Source organism: Phaenicophaeus curvirostris, chromosome 10 (genome assembly GCF_032191515.1).
Source record: "Phaenicophaeus curvirostris isolate KB17595 chromosome 10, BPBGC_Pcur_1.0, whole genome shotgun sequence".
NCBI lineage: Eukaryota > Metazoa > Chordata > Aves > Cuculiformes > Cuculidae > Phaenicophaeus > Phaenicophaeus curvirostris.
Genome location: NC_091401.1, coordinates 17,147,625 through 17,168,882, shown reverse-complemented (window position 1 = coordinate 17,168,882; position 21,258 = coordinate 17,147,625). Strand labels below are relative to the sequence as shown.

General features: G+C 35.6%; 1 protein-coding gene across 2 annotated transcripts; it reads right to left on the bottom strand.

Moving 5' to 3' along the window:
* Nucleotides 1-275: 275 nt before the first annotated feature.
* Nucleotides 276-20,830, bottom strand: CCDC39 (coiled-coil domain 39 molecular ruler complex subunit). Of its 2 annotated transcripts, none has more exons than XM_069864699.1 (19): nt 20,651-20,830; nt 19,388-19,534; nt 18,675-18,833; nt 17,614-17,706; nt 17,400-17,528; nt 15,498-15,689; nt 13,754-13,857; nt 13,279-13,411; nt 10,598-10,792; nt 9,727-9,891; nt 8,339-8,476; nt 7,722-7,930; nt 6,322-6,445; nt 4,995-5,154; nt 3,781-3,887; nt 2,309-2,449; nt 1,989-2,168; nt 1,673-1,761; nt 276-1,027 (listed from the first exon to the last, which is right to left on the bottom strand). In XM_069864699.1, the coding sequence occupies exons 1-19, from the start codon at nt 20,759-20,761 to the stop codon at nt 868-870; spliced, it is 2,736 nt and encodes a 911-aa protein (XP_069720800.1). In that variant the 5' UTR covers nt 20,762-20,830; the 3' UTR covers nt 276-867. The 2 variants fall into 2 exon arrangements, with proteins under 2 accessions (XP_069720800.1, XP_069720801.1); XM_069864700.1 differs by having other exon boundaries at nt 19,388-19,523; nt 20,651-20,766.
* Between the last annotated feature and the right edge of the window lie 428 nt (nt 20,831-21,258).

The following is a 21,258-nucleotide window of genomic DNA, read 5'->3' as shown; positions in this document are numbered from 1 at the left end:
GCAAGTGTATTATGTTCATTAAATACATCAAACATTCTCCAAATAATGTAAAAACCAAAACAAACAACCCCCTTCAACCAAACAAAAAACCATTAAACCACATCTGAAGTAGAGGAGGAGGAGAGTTATGAAACAGTGTTCATCATCTAGGTAAGTTTAAGTGTGGACCTTTTGGGTTTTGTTTGGGGTTTCTGTTGTTAGATATTTGCTTTACAAGTATCTGGAAGACAGTGGTTGCACTGCTGTGGAATAAGTTATGCTCTATTTACAGTAAGTTGTCCAAGTATGGTTGGTAGAACACAGTAAGGAGCTAATATCTGGTACCATAGCACTTTGACTGCAAGTTTTCCAAGTACGTCCGTAGATGTAGGTCAGCTGCAAAAAAAGGTACTGTGTCTTTTTTAATAGAAGTAATACAGTTTTACTGACTTTAATCATAAACTGTCATCTTTCAGTTAGGATAGGATCTGAGATGACTGATTGATAGTCAAGGTAGATCTTGAAATGAAGCATACTTTTTCTTGCCTGGGTTGTTGCAATGTAATCTGAAACTTTTGACAGCAGTGAGATATCAGTTTATTAAAATAATGACTTCAAGATAACTCTCCTTTTTATTATAAGAAAAGTGAATTAATGGCTTAGTTCTCCAGCAGTAAAATGAGGAAGTATTTAAAAGGTAATTTATTTTATTATGTAAAACATATGCTCTAACATTCCTCCTAGATAATGTATTGCATGCTTTAGAAGAAAGTTAAAACATACATTGCTGATAGAAATTAATGCTAAGATTGCCTCTAGACCGATAAATAAGGCGTTTTAATTGATTAGTCTAACTACTGTGAAGCCTTTACTGTGGCCTTCAAAAGATTACTTAAGACTTTTTTTGTGTTTATAAATATCAGAGTTGCTAGCTTTGCTGCATGGTGGTGAACCAGTGGCAGCTCCTTCTGCAGGACTGTTGATAGGCAAGCTCAGATCTATGACTTTGAGTGATAACGACTGACTGGAGCCAGAACTTCTGGAGGACCTGAAAGACAGAAGTTTACTCATCAGTGTACAGAAATCCCTGTATACAAAACAGAGCTCCTAATGGTGACTTGCAATACAGCCACCCACCAGCAGTGTTTAATCTTGGTAAGCTCCCCTACATAGGTCTTTGTAGATGTTGGCACTAATCCCTTAAGTAACCCATGGGAATGTTAGATCAGAACAGATTCGAAGTGTTACGTACACTATTAGTTGAATATATGTTGAACAGGGGGAAAAAAGTATTAAAAGCATACATGTCCATCTGCCCAATTTAATTAGGAAAGGGAGCTCACAATACCAAGAGCAGAATGTAGCTGGAGCTCAAACCTGTGCTTCTAGAATGTGAAAGCACCTTAATTATAGCACAGTTAGCAAAAATGAACAATTATTTTGTGATTACAGTTTTAAACTGTGATGGATGCTGAAATAAACTTAATTGTGTGGTAGAAAAATCTAGTGAACTTTAAAGGTGGAACTGTGTAAGGAGCAAGTTTTTATAGAGCGTTCAGCAAATAGAGACAAGATTGAGAAGACCTTCAGGAGTGAGGAGCTGGGTCATTTAGGGACTAATTTTGCTGGTTTAAGCTTTAACATTTTTTAAACCCACAAACACTAAACCCCAAAAAACACTGGTAATGCTTACCTGCTAGAAGCTAGTGAGCTTTGTGAGGATGGTGATCGAGAACTTTGACTACCAGCAGCAGAAGCAGTTGTAGGAAGCTTTAAATTGGACTAGAAAATTTGGAGAGGAAAAAAAAAAAGTTGACCAAATGATTGCATGCTAGGACTGAGACTATCAGAGGATTTATAATCCTTTGTATTTGAAGTGTTAAAAGCAGATGAATGCTTTTTCTGGTTTTACCATAAATGTTTTTTAATTTAGGAGTTGCCCTTGAAAGACTGCCTGTAGTCTAGAGCTATCCATCAAGGCTGTGATAGCAGTTAACTGGAAAGCTCACCTGGTGAAAGTACATTTGAAAGGGTGTATTTAAATCAGGATTTGCTTCTAGAACATCAGCCAACAATTTGTCGATGGTCCTGTTGATGCTTCTCAAATCATGAAGATCAATGTCTCTTTCTTCCTGTGTTTCTGTATTATTTTTCTTCAGAGACTGAATTCCTCTGGATAGTCTGGAACACTTTGAACACAAATATTTTTAAAGCATTGCTATAATGAAAATGCAGTACTTTCAGAAACCTGCTAAGTTTAAATCCAGTGGTTTTAACCACACAGTCTATCACTTCAAAGTTAGAAGTTGTCATTAAGGAACATACAAACCTGGCTTATAACCCTTTGTAGTTTGGGCTTCTGTTCTTCTATGTCTTTGTTCAGCTGCACATTAAGAGCTTGTTTTTCCTTCTTTTGGTCTTGGAAGAGGGCTTCCTGCTTCAAGACTGTATCAAAATTATTTTCCATGCTCTGCAAATTCATTTGAACAGAAGTTTGTATTTATAATATCCTCTCACTTGCTACACTTGTGGAAGGGCGTGTTATTGCCACTACTAGTTTCTAAATGTAGCTTAAGCAATTAGCACTAATGATAACAACTCAAAGCTTGTTGCCTGTCAGATAGTTTAGTGGATAAATACCTGGATAAAGAAAGAGACAACTAGGTGATTTACGTATCTTAAAGATTACTGTAGAGGTACTACTTAAAAGTATGTAGATTTAGATCTGCCGGTGAGCAGTGTCTACCAAGGATTTACTTGGCAGTGTACCAAGTGTTGCAGTGCCTCTTACCAGGGCAAGCTATGCTAAGAAAAATAACATTGTTTCCCATGAGGAAGAGATGGGTAACTTTGGAATGACTGAAATGCATAAGGGGGGCTTTGCGTTTGTGTTTTTTTTTTTTTTAAAACAAGCACAAAAACTAAAACCCAAACCAAAATGAACCACACGGGAAAGGGAATGCCTTAACAATTATATCCTAGGACTTACTCCCTGGTGAAGATTTGTGTCCCTCTTCTTTAATTTCAGAGGTGTTATTTCTTAAGTAAGGTGTATGTCCTGTGGTATTAGAATAAGCAATTGGCATGTTTGATCTATATCCAGTAGCTCAGGGCTTAGAACAATCATGTGGGATGTAACAAGGTGCCTTTTATTTCTTCTGCCTAAGAAAATTTTAACTAAAATGTCAAACATCAGACTTAAGTGTTGTTTTTAAGGGCCAGTGGGGCTTTTTATAACAAGTAGAACCAAGTCCTTGCTGTGATGCCTGAACACAAGCTATCCTTTACCAGCATTTAGTGCTCACCCTACCAAGTTAAGAGTCAGCTGGCTTTCTTGAGCTTAATTAATACTGTTCAAACAGAAGCATCCTTCATGTGAATAAAACAGAATATATTCTCCTAGAAGAATCCTGGAACCTAGGACACAAGATGTGTGGAGTTTAATCGCTGCAGTACTGGACAGGATGAAATAATATTACAGTGTATGCTACACAAAAATACAATTGCTTTCTTGGATGCCAGAACATAGCATCTCTCAATGTGTAGCTGGGATGTTGCAGCTTCTAGTTGCGTGTGATTAGAAAGCCTGGTTTCACTGTGATTCGAGAAAATTCATAAGCATTCAAGGTTTGGAAGGAGAGGCACAGCATTCTAGAAAATCCTACCAATTCACACAAAACAAAGGATATAAAAGAGAATATTTGTCTAGAATATCCTATTCTTACAATAAGATGGTTTGCTTGCATTTAGCTACATGCTGCAGCCTTGCATGTTTGACCGGAACATTTGCTTGTATTTTACCTGGAGATTTTCCTCAAGTTCCTTGATCTGTCTTCGTTTGTATCTGTATTGTTGATCAGCAGCCCTTTTCTCTTCCTCTAGTTTCAATTTTTCCTCATACTCCTCACCTGTGATCCCAAACAATGATGGAGCATTAATGCTGGACAAGCAGCTTATACAACTAAATTTTCACTTCAAATTAAGTTGCACTTTAGTGTCATGGAGTATTACTATATTAGCGTTGGCAGTATTACAGAGACTTCAAGGTTTAAGGGCTTTATTAGATACTCTACTACTAATTCTAAATCACTGTGAAAAAGTAACTGGCTTCATAAGACTGTTTTAAGAGCTACTGTTTCCAGAGCCAGCAGAGGGCACTAACATTAAATAATAAAATATTTTCTCATATTTAGTTTGTTTAATTTCTCATGGTGATGCTTTTTACACACTAAACAAAATTCCACTGAAGGAGAGCAAATTTATGCAGTTGAAGTGGCAACAGAAATGACAATATTTTGCAGAATTCTGAGAAATTTCCAATATCCAAAAATATGTATTTAGGTAGTCCATATTTTAAAATCTGCTGGCACTACACTCAAGTAGTGCAGTTGAAGTTTTACTCTTCCTAATCATTTTCCCAGATGACAGGTTACTATTTCCTGCCCCCCTTCCATGTAAAAATCAGATAATGATGTAGCTAAGCAATTGATTGGCCTGTGTAGTTGCTCTGGGTTCAGTGTTGTACCCAACCTGGCTCAGTCTACCTCAAGAAGGCCAGGACTGGCACAGCCTGTTCTGCTTCTGTAATTTGAATTAATAGCTGTGATGCAGCACTATGGAGAAAGTAGTGCTTTTTGTACTCTGCAAAGTTTTATCCAATAGACCAATGTACCTTCCCCCAATGATAACATTTTTTTCCCAGTAATCATCTTTATGCTTTGTCTCTTCTGACTGCTCCTACTTAAGACTATTCGCAAAATTTCTAGTCTTAAGAGATTTTCACATAAATTGGGTAACAGAATGTAAATACTAATTAATTGCACCTTCTTGGACTTCCTTCTGTGCTTATTCTGCTAAATTCATGGCAGTATGTGAATTACACTACCTTTTGCTACTACCAGGTTAGTCTCTCTCTGTGATTTGTTCTTTTATGCTATGGAATTTCCTTACTACATTACTGAGTTAAACCGTCATCCGTAACTCTCACAGCAAATAGCAATTTCTATTTTACATACTTGTCTCCGTGACTTCTTTGAAGGAGTTTTGGTAATTGTTGTTGCAGTTATTAAGTATACACACAGTATTTTCCAGAGCTACAATTTCTTTTTCAGCTTTGCAGATCTTTGCATCTAAATTATCACTTTCATGATGAAGTTCTTCCTTTTCCTGTGCAGCCTGGGAGTAAAGCCAATATGAAGGCACACATACTGAAAATATTACACAGAAAAAAATAACTTGCAATATTTATGGGTTAAAATCTTCGGTAGATATGGGGCTTATCTGTGGTGTGAAGCTTGAACTGAGGTTTGAGTTACTAGATAATGGAAAGGGGTGGTTTATTTACAGTATTGGATGTTCTTTGAGGCATTTCATCCACGTGCATTTCACTATAGGTATTTCCCTCTCCGTCTAAGCTCATGGTCCTGATGAGCAGTATCCACATGGTATAAAGCAGTTTCCATGCTTTGCACTGCTGACATTAACTGTAACACATGCTGCACATCTGTTTCCTTTACCCACAAAATCCAAGTATGAGTTAAGATTGTATGCTATATAAAAACACTGAGAGAGTGTTAAAAGTCACCCAGCTTGTCTGGGAACTACTGGCTTCAAAATTTTCATCCGATCAGTGAGACTTAAGAAACAGCCAGCTGATGAAAGAAAGTATTTTGTATAGCCTCAGAAAATCTGATCTGTTGAAAAATCTCCATAGTTGTAGAGGATATAGACCCAACAGCAACCATAAGAGTTTTACTGAGGGTCTTCTGCTGCGCTAGACCTCGCAGGAGCAGAAATACCATCATTAAGAAATTTAACCCTTAAGAATGAGAAGAAGATGGACTTCAGAGCCAGGATCACAGAATCAGGGTATTGCACTACAGTTAAAGACTCATTTATTTCCCACCCCCTGCCAAATGAAAAGCTGTAGTATGCATAGGTGCTTGCTAAGTAAAAGGGGAAAGATGACATTCTTCAAGGTTTAAACACCATATAGTGAAGTAAATACCTAAAAATAACTGAAAGATAGAAGAATTTAAGATCATGTGAGACTACGATAAATAGTTTTCAGTTTGTAATGGATTACCATGACTCCTAGTGTCTTTGTAAATTAATGAGCACTGAAGTGAAAACTTTCAAACTGCAGAATTAAAGCCCCACTGACATTAGGACTGACCACAGAGATTCATTTGAAATTGCTGTATCATTTAAATAACCAATGGTGGCTTATCATGTAAAACAGATTGAAAGCAAGCAGTGGGCAAGAAGGTTGTCTTAAGTTGCTTCAATAGAGACCAGGGGAATCTGTAGTTTAAATACTTGAATTATAATGAATTATGTTACCTTAATTACATAGTAGGTAAGAGTTTTCTCCTCTTCTCCTTCAGGTGGCATCATGGCAATGGTAAGAATTTCATATCTGCATGTCAGTTTATCAATCTTACTTAGGCGTTCTTGAATTTCGATACTTATTTATTTGGAAAGAAAAGAAATGGGTTGAGAAAGTGTTTGTCTGGTAGTGCTTTGTGGACAGTTCCTGTTATAACAGATTAAATAACTGGTGTTATTCCAGCAGCCTGTCTTAAGTAGCAGGAGGCAGGCAGGGCAGCAGTTGTGCTCCTACTGGTTTTTGTTGCTTTCTGTGTTCTCCCAGCCACAGTTGTCCCTTTTTCTGGTTACCTATACTTCTCTTGCAGTTATAAATTGAATTGAATTCATATTCCAGACTGCTGCATGCTGGGAGGCTGTGCCACAGTCCTCCTCAAAAATTTCTAAAGGTTTGGCATTTAAATGCTACAGCTGCACAAGCTGCCCCCTGCTGATATTATCTTAATATTGCCACTGCTAGAGGAGTGTAAGCAACAGTAGGCAACAACCCCAAATCAAATTACACGGAAGTATCAATTAGCTGTGTAATTATCAAAGGAAAAATGCTACACAGTCTGCACTCTTGGTGAGCGGTTAAGCTTTAGTCACACTAAATCACTCTAATTTCCTATTGTGTGGGGTGTGGTTAGCAGAGGAGTGAATAAAAAGCCTGCCAGATTTCAGCAGTTAGCTGCTGAAGTGTTGAGTTTTGGCTGGATATGGATACTGGGATTAGCAACCTAAAACTGTCCCAGAAACTCTCCTCTTCTGTAATAATCAGTGTAAAGTAATTTCATATGTGGTTGCTTTATGAGAGGTTACATTCATAATTCAGATTTGATTTTGTTACTTAGGACACATAATGGAAACCTCATTTTTTAAGAAGGAAAAAAAAACATCCCAGACAAAATACAAAACAGACAGACTTACTGTATGAATCCAAGAAATCAGTTTTATCAAACAGTTGGGAGTAAACCCACTTTAAAAGTAAGTCTTCTCTTTTAAATACTTTGTTATAGCTCCAGACACACTGATCTCCCATTTCCTGATTATTTTGAAAATTGCAGGCTCACACACATAACATCTCCTTAAAAAGATGCCTACAGCTGAGGCTTCCTCTTAGTACTATAAAGGATCTTCACTAACAGAATAAACAGTAATCTCTTGTTCACCAAGTGGTTAGAGCTGTAGGCTGGATTTTAGAGACGGGACCTCAAGCCTCAACTGTCTTCAGTATGTGACTTGAAGCAAGGTGTATTTCATCTTCTGTTTCTCTAACTGGTGACATTGGATGAAATGCTTCTCTTTCTAAGTCAGTCCCCATATAAAATATTCTCAGTAACAATTACAAGTTCAATTCATATAAGATTAGTTACCTTAAGTGTTGCTGTTCCTGATCCACAAGTCTTATCTGGGAATCCAGCATGGCCTTATGAATCTTAATTTCCTCAGTTCTTTCTGCTATGGCTTTCTCTAACTCCAGTTTTTGTTTCTCCAGTGTTAAAACTTTCACTGTGTTAGTACACAGAGTATCTTGAAGACGGTTCAATTCTAGTTTTAAAAGATTATCTTCAACCATCATATCCTAATAAATGCCAAAAAGATCTTAAAATAAGAAAGCATCATTTTTAATTATCAACAGCTAATAAGTTAACATTTTTTAATAAAGCATCTATTATTTCATCTTTTGTATATGTGTATAAAACTGTAAGACTCATTTTGTTCTGCATTTAAAGATGTTCTCAATTTCTCTTTTGCTAACAGCTTACATGGTGAATGTGACAGGGGTATATTGCTTCCTGAATACCTTTATGCAAGTTTATCCAAATTTCTAATTCAGATCATGTTATGGCTTGACATAGTTTTCCATCTACATGTATGTAATGTTATAGTACTGGGGGGAGGAGACAACAGCTTTCGGATCAAGTAGCAAATGTATGTGTTTTAAAAACCAAACAACCTCTTTTAGAAAAGTTGCAAAATAATACTGTACCTGCTTAATGCCTTTAGCTTTTTTTAACTCCTGATCCGAACTCTCATTGAAAATATTTATTTCATTTATCTTGATCATCACACCACTTTTTTCTTCTCCCGTCTTATCCACTGCTCTCTTGATGAAATGGATATCACTCTGTTTCCAAACAAGTTATATTTATTTCAGTGAATGTAGCTTGCATCAAAAGCAACCAGTTAATTTAAAATGGGATATTGGAGTCCTGGAACCAGGAATCATCACCATCTTGTGTACTTACCCTTTTGTGCACATTGTGCCTTAAGCATCGCAGTCCTGGTGCAGAGTGCTGTTGCAATATTAATGTCATTGCTTGTTTTATTTGGAGCATAGTAACTGTTATTTATACAATATACATCTTTCGGCCAATAAGGCTACTCTAATACTGTATTTCAGTCTAGATTAAAAAAATCTCCTGGCATATCTGACCATGGCTTTTATACTCATAGTTCATCTTCATAAAACCATCTGTCTTTAATAATACTCCAGACTATGAATAAATTCCTGGAGATGTTTTGATATTTGATTATATTCACTGCTCAAATTTTGCATCTTCTCAAAACTGTAGTGTGAACGTTAAACCCTGTTGTTTCATGGCTGTCTAGTTCAAGGGCTCTCCTGTAAGAGTTTCCTCCCCTTACTGAACTGATCACATTTTTTCTTTATTATCACTTGAGAACCAATTGTATTTTATCAAAACCCTGACTTGTGTTTTTGTATGGCTTCTCCTTGAAAGAGGTTTCAAAATGTGCTAACATGTAGCTGATTTCTAAGCAAATATATTTCTTACAAAAAGAAATTATAAATTGGCTACAGAGTAAGTAACTGACTCATATCTATGAGAAAGGTAAGTGCAGTTTTTGAGAATTAATGATGGTCACTGAATAGTGGAAAATGAGACAACAAGCACATAAAAGCAAAATTCTTACATGGGAATAAAGACAGAACAACAGTATTTCTGAATGATATATCAGTATGGGTCAAGTAACTCAAATACTGTGCTTTCAATTTAGTAATGTTACTTTGTACAATTTCAAATGCATGTAGTAGCATCACAGAGTAACATTCTCCTATTTATACATGGTCCTAAAGATGAATCCAGACATTTGCAATAAGTCAGTCACATCTTAAAATGAAAGCTAACCTTGCCGTTCCAACATTTCAATGCTAGTCTTCATGCTAAAGTGCCTCAGTTGTGCAGTAATGACTTATTTTTCTGGAAGGTATAGGGACCATATGAAATTTTCTACGAGTTATCCAAAGTTCGCATATCTTTTAATCTAATACCAAGTTATTCATTTATAAGACCCAGTCAATTTACTGAGGTTCCTAAATGTTGCATAATCAACTTGATGTTCGAAGGAAGTTACCTGAAGTTTCTTGTACTGTGCATGTAAAACATCATAAGCGGTTTTCTTTTCTTCTAAGGTTCTCTTAAGGTCAGCAACTTTTGCTTCCAAAACTTGTTTTTCATCTGCATTAACCTCTCCTTCTAACCGTGACAGCCTTCTCTGTACTTGCTGAATATAAAAATCCTGTTAAAATAATTTTTAAGAGAATTAATAGTCTGAGATAAGCAATTATAGCCTTCCTATAAAGCTAAACCACTGGATATAAACTTGGATCTAGATGTTGGCTTTAGGACAGTCACCCAATTAAGCTATTGTTTTATAATAATTTATGGCTTATAGACCCCATTAACAAAATATTCTTAGATGACTGATGTGCAGTGATGGTTCGGCAGTAATCTTCTGGAAGAGTAACAAAGCATACTCAGCACAGTCTGCTGTAGGGAGGCTTACAGTGGAGTTGCCATCTTGCTGTTACCAGTGGATGCTGATATAAAAGAGAAAATTTTCAAAGTGGTGCATAGGAAATATGCACAAAATCCAATTAGTAAATAACAGGGTTTTGGCATGTACCTCTTGTATTGCTTTACAAGTTTACCCTGAGGTGTCTGTGGATCAGGGGGATCAAAGTAAAGAACTGATTTGAGAAATTAGTGGGAAAGCAGCAGATCCAAAAAAAAAAAAAAAAAAAAAAAAGTAAGTGCATAATGGAGGTATTACTATAGCAAGTTTAGCTATTTCAATTTTATCTGTACATCTGGAGACAGATACTTATTATACTGCATGGCATTTCCAAAATGGTAAGAAGTTGACAAAGATTACAGAACTCAAGCAATTTACTCTCACTAGACCCAGGAAATAATCATACTATTAAAGTACTTTAATATTATACCTGATTATACATTAAATCTAGTTGTTTTAATGCATCCGTATCAAGTCTGTGCAGTCGACTCTTGAGATTTTTAAGTGACAATCGACTTCCTTCAATTTCCACTAGAGCACACTTCTCCTTGTCCTTCTGTGTCGTTAACTCTTGAGTTTTCTTGAAAAGTAGTTCTTTTAACCGGTTTGTTTCTGTTTCTTTTTCCTGATGGCAAATTAATAATTAAATAGTAAGAAATAATTAATCACATAAGTAGTGATTTTTAAAGAATTTTTGGCTTTATTAAACAGATGTAGGAAGATTAAAAAATTTTACTACTCTCCATTAATAGGAATGCAGAATTTCATAGGTCTTAAATGGCTGACAAGAGAAGTCTTTGACCTAAAGGGAAAAAAATAGGTTTTTTTTCTTTTAACTTGGATCCATTATGAGAACGCTATTTTTTCCAGCCTTTCAGAAAACTAAATTTCTGTCAACCCTCCTTACTGCTTCTAGTATATGTGAGTATTTGGAGAAATACAATACAAAGCTTTTCAATGGTTTATTAAAACTTGTGCTTATGTGTATATGCACACGTATGTTTACATAAGTTGGAATAATTTTGTTTGAAAAAGTAATTACACACTTAAAAAATCACTTCCTTATTTGCAGAGATAGGTTGCCATTAACACCTAAATCAGTGCAGGAAATGAGATTTTAGTAGTACAAAGAAGATAACTTTATTCTTTACCTTCCTTCCACCTCCTTTCCCCCCAGATAACCAAAACCCTTCCAAAGCTCAGGCTGTTCAGCATGCTAGTTCCCTGTAAGTCACATCTCTAACATGAGTAATGGAGCATCACAATCCTGTTCTGAAAGACGCATTTACGTTTAGATCAAGATTGGTACAGAGTTTGAAGATGCAAGTTCTAATTAATATAGCAAAACACCTTAGAATTCTCTTTTCAATATTGATTAAAAATGTCTGTATTCTTGATTTTCTATGTATACATTGTGAAATTTGGCTGTGAACAATCTTGCTGGCTTTAGTAACAGCAAAAGATAACTCTTTTCTGAAAAGTCCATAATCACGTTCTGTCAAACAAAATTTTTTTTGTAGTTGAACTTGTTATAAGGCAATTCTGGGAAGGGAAAACCAGATGTAAATTTAATACAAACCCGATATGGCCTGTAGCATTTTATACTGATGTCAGAGGGCTTTGGATCACGCCTGAACAGAGGAATTAAAAACAGTTTACTGCTGAAATTAATGCCTGTGCTCATTTCTGAGCTGTGTCAGCTGACATCGATGAATTTGGCTACTGAAACTGGATCATGATTTGACCTTCATTTCGTAGTCTTTCTTGCATATCTAAATTCGTTTATTCAGTAGAAATTGTTTCTCTCCCATTAAGTGAGGTTGTTAGTAGAGATAAGATAGTAAATAAGCTTTACTGTGCAACAGCGTTTTGCTGCAGATTTAAGAGGCAGAAGCATTACAGAACTAAAGTGCAAAATGGTGACATTTCAGTCACATTGTTCCTGTAAATATCACTTCACAGTAAATTAATAGATACAGGAAATAGGCATGTGTATCTAATGGTAACGGAAGGCATGCTTCTGACTAATACATTACAAACATTGTTCAAAACCAGTTCATCCTAGTTAAAATATTACCCTGAAGCTGCGGAGCTGCCAAGCTCAATGTCATCTTAGGTTATCCGCCACAGATCAAGTAGAGAAACCCTGCTAATGGTTTAGCCACCCTGGTAACAGTCTTAAAGGCAAGCAAATAAGGCTTTAATCTTAATAAAATATTATATCAATCCAACTTGTTTTCAAATTATCTAAAAAAACCAGAACAGTAAGGCAGGCCTGTAATTTAGGAAACTATAAAGGAAAGACATCCTCTCTCTAGTTTCTGTAAGTACAGTTAATGCCTGTGGAGTTAAAAAGTTTGAAAAATAATGCTCAGTCTACTGCAAGGGATTATTTCACATCCATGCTACAAGCAACACAAAAAAGGAGGAAAAATAAAAAAAGAGTATTCAGTGGTATGCACAGATAAAACTTTGTTGTCACTTGTGTGGAAACACCTGCTGTCATGTTCATTTAACCAAACCAAAGCAAAGAAAGCTTCAGCATATCCAACACTCAATTGTCCAGCAAAATATAAACAACTGATTGCACCAAGTTCAGTCCGAAGCAAGGAGTAAAACAACAAAACAGTAGAAAAATTTTCTGAAATGCAGGAAAGTTGAGATTATTGCATTAAAACATCACATTTATTCAAAAGCCCTTTCGGTTCACCAGATGATAATGCATTAGAATACTTTTATTCCTATACTTAAATTGCAACATAAGAAGTGGGGTTTTAATTGAAAATAAAAAGTATTATTAGACTTATTAAAAAAATAGTTATCATATCACAGCTCCTGCATGCCTCTCCCCAGATAAAATATTTTATTTATCATGAAAATGAAATCTAAAGTAAGCTAGTCATTATTTAATAGTCCACAACAAGCTAGATGTTACAGAGTATCATGTAGTAATGACCTATCGTTGTGCACATAATTTCACTGTTTGATGAAGTATACGTCATATTAATACTTGCATAGCATTCTAATCCATAAATGTTTGTTCTAATTAGAGCTTGCAGCTTGCAAATTCAAATGAATCTTCATTTGTAGAAACCATGGAAGACATTTTACCTGGACAATTTTTTCTTCTTCCTTTAGTATTTCTTCCATCCTCAAAGCTTTGCCATCTGAACTGAGTGTCTCCTCAGTCACAAGCTTCACCTTATTAGAAAGACTTGCATTTTTTTCATTAAGAAAGCTTGATCTAAAAGAAAATTACATGATTTAACAAGTTAAATATAAGTTGCATATACAACACTTCCAAAACCAAGCAGTATATCTTACTGAACAGTTGCCTAATAAAGCAGGCTAAACTCCAACCTATGATAAACAACTTGATTTTAACTTGACTCTAACTTGATTTTTTCATGCCTTTGAAATGCAAGGGTTACAATAAATGTCCAGTGCCAGAAACTATGTAGGACATGAAGGAACGAGAAAGTTGAAGGCTTTAATCATCAACATAATTTAAAGTTCTTTGCTAGCTTAAGGATTTGTTTATATTAGTATTCCTTACAAATTATATTTTTAAAGGTCTGTTTCTTACCTGGCTTGTTTTTTCTGAATTTCTTTCTTCAGATTGGTTACTTGCGATCTCAGAGACTCTAGATCAGTAGCAGTTTTGTCCACAATTGATTTCAAAGTATCCAGCTAATAATTTACAAAATGGGAGAATTGAGCTCTTACTTACTTCGGTACATGTTAGAATATTTAAAATTGTAAGGGACCTACTCATTGGAAAGTATTCAATTTTTCTTTTAACAGCATTTTCCAAATGAGAAATGCTGCAAATTCTGAGGTGCTGTACATCAGCTCAGCTAGTAAAGTCAATAGACTACTTTACATAATCTGAATACTCAGACAAAGTACTTAAATACTAAAGAATACAGAATGAACTATGGAGGTGCTGTGGGCTGCAATTCTTGTCTGACAGTATGTGTGTAAGTGTAACCATGGTTTTATAGAGCACAGCTGACTGAGGTTCTTTGTGAACATGGATACCCTTCTATTTCTAATAAATATTTCTAATTCAAACTTTATTGGGTATATAAAATTATTTTGAGTAAGGAAACACTGACAAAAGCATATAGACTTTTAATTCAGTAAAAAAATACACTACAACATATACTCATATACACAGGATGGTAATACTTCATAAGCCGTAGTTCATTAGTCTTAACAGTACCACTTAACTTCTTCACTTTCACAGATGGAGAAACCTGATCAAAGGTATATATAGCAGGTCTCTCTCTGTACCAGAATAAGAAACTAGGAGGCCACAAGTTGTCAGCTGAAGTTTTGTTTCTTTCCTTGTTTCTCACTTGCATGCCACAGATGTTCTAACACCTAATAATGAGAGACTGTTCTTGTTATCACATTATGTGAAAAATGTCTGGCAAGAATCTTGTAGCTTAGAGATGAAAACCTACCAATTCCGTGAAACCTTACGTTCATATGAATTATAGGGTAATCTAATAACCTACGCCTTGTTTGAGCTACCTATAGTTTAATTACAATATCAGCTTATGAACCGCCTGATACAGAAAAGCAATCCAAAGTTAAGGCAACAGCAGATGCAGGGGTTTTTTTAAATCGCCAAGTTTACTGAGCAGCCCAGTATTACCATTTTCTTCTTGAGAGAAAATTTACTCAGGCAATACAAGTGTATCCCTTCTCAACAGAGCCATAAGACTTAAAATTACCTCAGAAATACTTCTACAGCCATTTAAGTAATTAAGTAGTGCAGCTCGTTCCTAGCTTTAAGTGCAGGTTAAATAACAGTAATAGAGTAAGTACGGACAGCATCAAGCATGGCTTGGTCAGAAAGCCATGTGAAAGTGTGTGGGGTTTTTTGAAGAATTTTAACATGACTGCAAGGACTATCAACATTCAATTCTGAGAGAAGAGGACAGGAATTGTTTGAAATCTGCAAGAGATTTCTCTCATCCTCACACAATACTGCAGTCTACGTATGCTAAAGGCAAGACGCCTCATTCTGAAGCGTGTCTTAGTGTTACACTATTTAAGAGGAAATTTGTCCATTTTATACCCACACAACATCAAATGCAAGCTGATCTACTCACCACTGTCAATTAAACAATTATGTTGAGGGTTTAGATCCCAATAAACATGAGTAGACTCAGAAGGGCAGACATTTTGTTGAATTATTAGGAGAGTCTACTATAAAAACAAAACCAATTGCTATTTCTGTATCTCCCCCATCTAGTCAGGTGTTAGAGTTAAAAGCTATAGTTTCAGTCTGTTTTCCTGAGTTGTTTGGTCATCCTTACCTCATCCTGCAGCTGAACTCTGTAAGTATCCTGACTTCGATGTTCATTTCGGAGGCTGGTAGCTTCTCGTTCAGCAAAAGAAATTTTCTTTTCGTATTCCATATTATTAAGAGTTTCATTTACCAAAAAGGAAGTCTTCTCTTCCAGCACCATTTCATTCTTTCTCATCTCCTGTTTTATCTCTGTTATTAGCTATCAGGATAAAAATGTTTTAGATTTGCCTTCATTAGTTCAGATGTGTTAGATTAATAAAAGGTACAACCAGAAGATAGATCACTGTTAAGTCTACTCTTTGTGTGAGACAGCCCAGTTATCACATCATTTGTAAATTAGCTTATTCCACTAATACATCACAACACTAAATACCACAATTGTTTTGGATTGGAAACCTCTAAAATATTCCAATAATTTAAAAAAACCATGACACTATAAAATTGTATGACAAAAATAATTTTTGATTTATTTAAGAGGGGGAAAACAATTGTGAACAAAACTTCAGAGACTAGAAATGGAGGAAGTGCAGGAGAAAAATTACCAGCAGTAGCGATGCTTACTTTAGCTAACAGATTTATGGCTATTCATTGAAAACTCTGTATTGTGAAAGGTCAAGTAAAAGATTAGCTACTGGGAAAATTATGCTGCAGTTCTAATGTTAAAAAAAAAATCTGTTTACAAAAGCATCAGTGGGACAATTCTATGGACTAATGAAACATGGAAAATTGGCCAGAGCTGGAGGTTGTTATTGGTTGGTTGGTTTTTAATCTGTTTGTTGTTTCTTCTTTGCAGGAATTTTCTGACCTGAAATACTAGGAAATCCAAAATATTTCAGCTAAATTAGACCATTATATTTTCTGTGTGGCAGTATTTCTTCTGGCTTGACATTTTTAATTGCTACACTTTTTTAGTATTGTATCTTAAACCTGTTCAAACCATGTTTTGTTCAGGGTATACCTAATACTCACATGGGCAACAAAACAAAGCTGATATATTTTAGCAAGAAAATATCATACTAGCAGAGGTAAAGATTTAAGTAGAACCTTCCTGTACTAATTACGCTTTTTGTCCTCCTCCTCAAAAAAAAGGTCACTGTTACTTTGGAATCCCCATTTTTTTTTTTTTCTACCACTGATAATTCAGACTTTTTCTGATGTTCTGTTTCTGGTCTACTGCTTTGCAGAACTTTCTGAGAAGTTCACCCTTCTTCTGCCTAAATCAGGATATAATACACTTTCATTCGTACCTCTTGCCATTGCACCATCTGTGCGTAAGACACTGACAAAAGCAACGCAGACTATATCTTTTAGAAATTAATACTAACTCATAATGCCCAACAGGATCTTTTTGGATTAGAAGAGTGCTGTTGCTTCTCTCCATTTGCAGAATGTACTTAAGGACCAATTTTCAACCTTAATATGATTATTTATCATAATTCTGACATAAATGTTAGCCATGCATTTGTTCATGGAGGTGGCAATACTAATTCCTTCAATAAAAATATTTTGTTTTTTTCTTTATATTGTATCCCAGACAATATAAAGCTCATTGAAGCTGACTGTCCTTACACTCTAAGAAATAACACTCCATCTTGTTGCTTAAGATTCTTGGATCACAGAAAGTTTGCATTTTCCAATGACCTTGGGATTGAAAATTAAACCTTGCATAGTATCAAGCAGAGCAACGTTACTTATACCAAGAAATGCTGCTTTCAAAGTAATTTCTGAATATATTTCAGTAATATCTGACATTTCAAACACTGTAATAAAATACAGAAGTAAACACAAAGAGAAAACCAAAGATCTAGAAGAGCCAATCATTCTACGTGCAACTGGCAAAATTCTTATCAATTTCACAGATACAAAAGTAGACCGATACACTGATAAGGATCAGTTACAGCAGTTTTACCAAAGCACAATGATCAATCTGTTGATCTCTTTTCTGCATCTGTTGTATTGTGTTCTCCCACTGCCTGGTGACTTCTTGCCTCTCCTGATGAACTCTGCGAAAATCTTCAGCTGTCTTGTCAAGCTCTATCTGTTTAAAAGAAAGCACCTCCATGGTATCTTATTTTAAAAAATTCACATATAACAAGATATCTTCAAGAAACTTAAGCACAAACCTGAGCAGTGGTAGTTTCTGTAAGCTCGTTATCGAGATCTCTGCGCTTCTGATTTGCATGCATGGTCAACTTTTCTACTTGAAGGGTTAATGTCTAAAATGAAAAGATGTGAAAATATAAGGTATTTGAAAACAAATATGTAATGTCTTATAAATTATTGAAGTTTTGCTGTAATTAGAGGTGAAGTACTGAGGCATCAATTTGATTGTGTTTCAGGAAACAAAAGAAAATTATAATATAGCTTCCCAAATTTTTGGACATACAAGAGGCCGTAATTTCTTGTCAGCCTTTGGGACTAAACTGCAGCTAGGCCAAAGTAACCCTCCACCATGTATAAATGTGTACGTGGTGTCCTCCATGCATCAGCTATTTCATTTTACTCTTCCTACTATGCTGTGTGACTTGCTAACATAAATGATATCAGTGAGGCTGGTTTTGTAAGCTAAAGTTTTATGGGTTAAGTTTTTAATGAGTAAAAATCAATTTTATCCTCCCTGTATTTAAAAGCTTAAAAGAATACTAACCAGGGATACTTGTTTCTAAATTAATATTATACTCGAGAACTAACCCCCAGAGTCAGATCTTATGACTGGAGTGTCTGTTTATACCGTCTTTCATTATTCAAGCCAGCTTTACTGAAAAAGCCATACTTTGTCCTCAGTAATATTAACAAATTGAGCTTTAATGGGAAAATCTGCACTATTTGTCCACATTAAGCATGCATTTTTGAACAACATCTCTTAATTCAATAGTACTACTTTCAAGACTTTGTTATCCACATGTGCATTTTCTCAGAAAAACCTCACTCAGATTTCACCCAGATGAACAAATAGATTAAGGTCTTCAATTATGCCTTTCACCTTTTGTGAAACCTGTTCTCTCCAGCCTTTAAAATGAACCTCATATGGAATTGCACTGTTGTGCTAAGTGGAAACTACTTTAAAAGTGCTGTGGTACAAAATCTTGACACCATCCTGCCTGACTTGATAACATAACAAACTCTTCAAATGCTAAAATATTTCTCTGTTTTCTTTCTGAATATTGCTGACATTTCTACTTACTCCTATTTTCCCCTCATCTTGTAGTGCATACTTCTGGATTGCGATAGTATCATCATCTTTACTATTTGATTCCTTTATCCAGCTCTCCAGAACTTCCTTATCACAGTTCATCTGCTGTTTTAAGTTTTCCAGCTTCTTAGTGGTTTTATTTATAGTATGCTAATAAAATTAGAGAGAAATGAAAGGGTTAATATTAAATGTATGATGTTTTCTTTGAACGGTAGTTGTATAATAATAGTACAAGCTACTGTAACAAGTTTTTATACATCTTGTTGCAAACAGAATTGCTAGTTTTCTTTTTTTGTTAATTGTGTATTATACTTGAGGAATGCTGATATACATCCTGGTCTTAAAGAAGAAACAAGACAGTAAGTTACCACAAACTTAACAAGCAAATAATTTTGAACAGAAAAGTCAACCTTTGGCAAGATACCGATACGTAGGATATTTATGCCACATGATAAACTGATCTGAGGCATCATAGGGTAAAGTTTCTCCCTCACATACTGAGGCCCAGTTCCTGGATCCTTATCCTACATATCATTTTGCATACGCAGGGAAAACCACATCCGGATCATTTATTATAGTTTATAAGACTTAATTATAATTACCTATTCTTGACTTATACTATTATTTCTGTAAGTGCAAGTGAGGACAGGTCATAAAATCTAAATGCAATATGGGTCTTCTCTTACAAAATTTTTAAACCTTACTTCTTGACTGTTTTTCTTTTCTCTTAAGGAAACTATCTCATCTTCCAGTCGCTTAATGTCATGTTTGAGATGTCCATGTTCTCTCTCAGCAAGGGATTTAAAGTGGTGTTCAGTTTCAGTTTCATTCTTTCTGGCTCTGTAAAGAGACTAGAAAATTATACGGTCCAGCATTTTACAATAAACAAGAGACATTTATCAGCAAAACCACTTTTTTTTGGTTTTACATACAATCAAATGCCAAGTCAGTGATAGGACGATTTTGTCATGTTAATACAGGAATTTTCAGAGCAATTTCATTGTTTGGATTTTAGTATCTCAAATATATGTATTAACATATATATACACATATATACACACATACACATTGTAATGTATTGGGTATCCACAGATCAACCATTAATAGCCCTGGAGACTCAATTCAAAGATATTTCACCCAAGATTCAGAATCTTGATTTTTCAAAATCAAAGTCTCAGTCTCTTGAACACCAGCATCTTTAAGTAAGATTCAGGAGGCACAGCAAAAGAAATTATTTCATTGTTCTGTGCAGAGACAGAATACCACCAGCCTGGCCTGTAACAGTATCTCTACACTGTCTTATCTATCTGACAAAAGTAATTTAACAAGGGTTTTCTTCCTTGTATAATAACAAATCTAGTCATTACTAGAAGCTTCTTCTAAATATAAATTAGTATCTACTGTCTCTCTCTTTTTGTGCAGATTAACACTTGATTATAGCACCAAAGATAACCCTTAAAAAGTCGTTCAGCTGCTGCGAAGTTTCTTAAGATTTTTTTCACCAGGATATTTTTTTACCTGAGAGGCATGCAGCTTTAACTTGGGACTCTTTAGAAATCTAAACCGCCCATTTTGGCCAATTAATTCAGATTGTAAATGAAGACTTGTGCCATAGCCACCTCACTTCATTTTTCATGTCCATGAATTAACCCTTCACTAGCATTTCACAATTAACTCGAAATTTGGGTTTCTGTTGATGTTTTATTTTCCTTAACCAAACTTCTCTTATCTACAAAAGTCTCCATTAATAAAGAATTCTAAAACACATCCTTCTTGGCTTTCTTCTAGGTACAGTCCTTTGATTTTGGATGGAGTTTTTAACAACCATCACGTGATATCACTGAGATATATAGAGCTTAACTGTTGTTTCCTGTGAGAGTCCTGATGAATCTCTAGCAAAGCTGGCAAAATACAGAGGGATTCCAAGTCTATGTGATAAAACGGATCTGCCAGTGGCAGCGATTTACCTGCGTGAAGCTGATCTCTTGCCTGACATTTTTCAAGTGAGATGTCATTGCTTCTACGCGCTCTTCAAAGTTGGCCAACTCATCCTGCAGGTGTGCTTTTTCTTTGTACATCTTCTGCAGCTGTTGAAGAGTTAGAACGGTCAATTAACTGTTTTAATTGTATGCTTATTATCTGCAATCACTTAAAAACAGAACCATTGCAATTAGTAACTACAACACGAGAAGGATGCCCTGTGTTTCTGCCAAGCAGCTCGAGAAGAGGTGTGAAAGCCCCGAGCTTCGCTAAGGGAACACGCATCTGGGGAGGATGCGGGGGGGATCCTGGAGGTGAGGGGAGGTGGCTGTGTTTCCAGAGAAGGTGTTTTAACTTAACACATGGCAAGTATTTTAAACACTATGGAGTTGTTTAAAAGACGGGTGGATGAGGCGCCGAGGGGCATGGTTTAGTGGTTGATGGGAATGGTTGGACTCAATGATCCAGTGGGTCCTTTCCAACCCGGTGATTCTATGGTAAGTTTTGGCTAGCCATTCCACAGCTCCCGTGGAGCAGGATATTAGACAGTCTGGATCACTCCTGTGCGTAAAGCTCCTCAAAAAAGGCCCTTACA

Excerpts from the sequence above, each read along its gene's own strand:
- CCDC39 (XM_069864699.1), bottom strand. The coding sequence starts at position 20,761 with ATGTACAAAGAAAAAGCACACCTGCAGGATGAGTTGGCCAACTTTGAA. Across the intron at positions 17,707-18,674 it reads AAGATGAGGGGAAAATAGGA|ACATTAACCCTTCAAGTAGA; the intron begins GTAAGTAGAAAT and ends TTTTCATTTTAG. Across the intron at positions 2,450-3,780 it reads AACTTGAGGAAAATCTCCAG|AGCATGGAAAATAATTTTGA; the intron begins GTAAAATACAAG and ends ATGAATTTGCAG.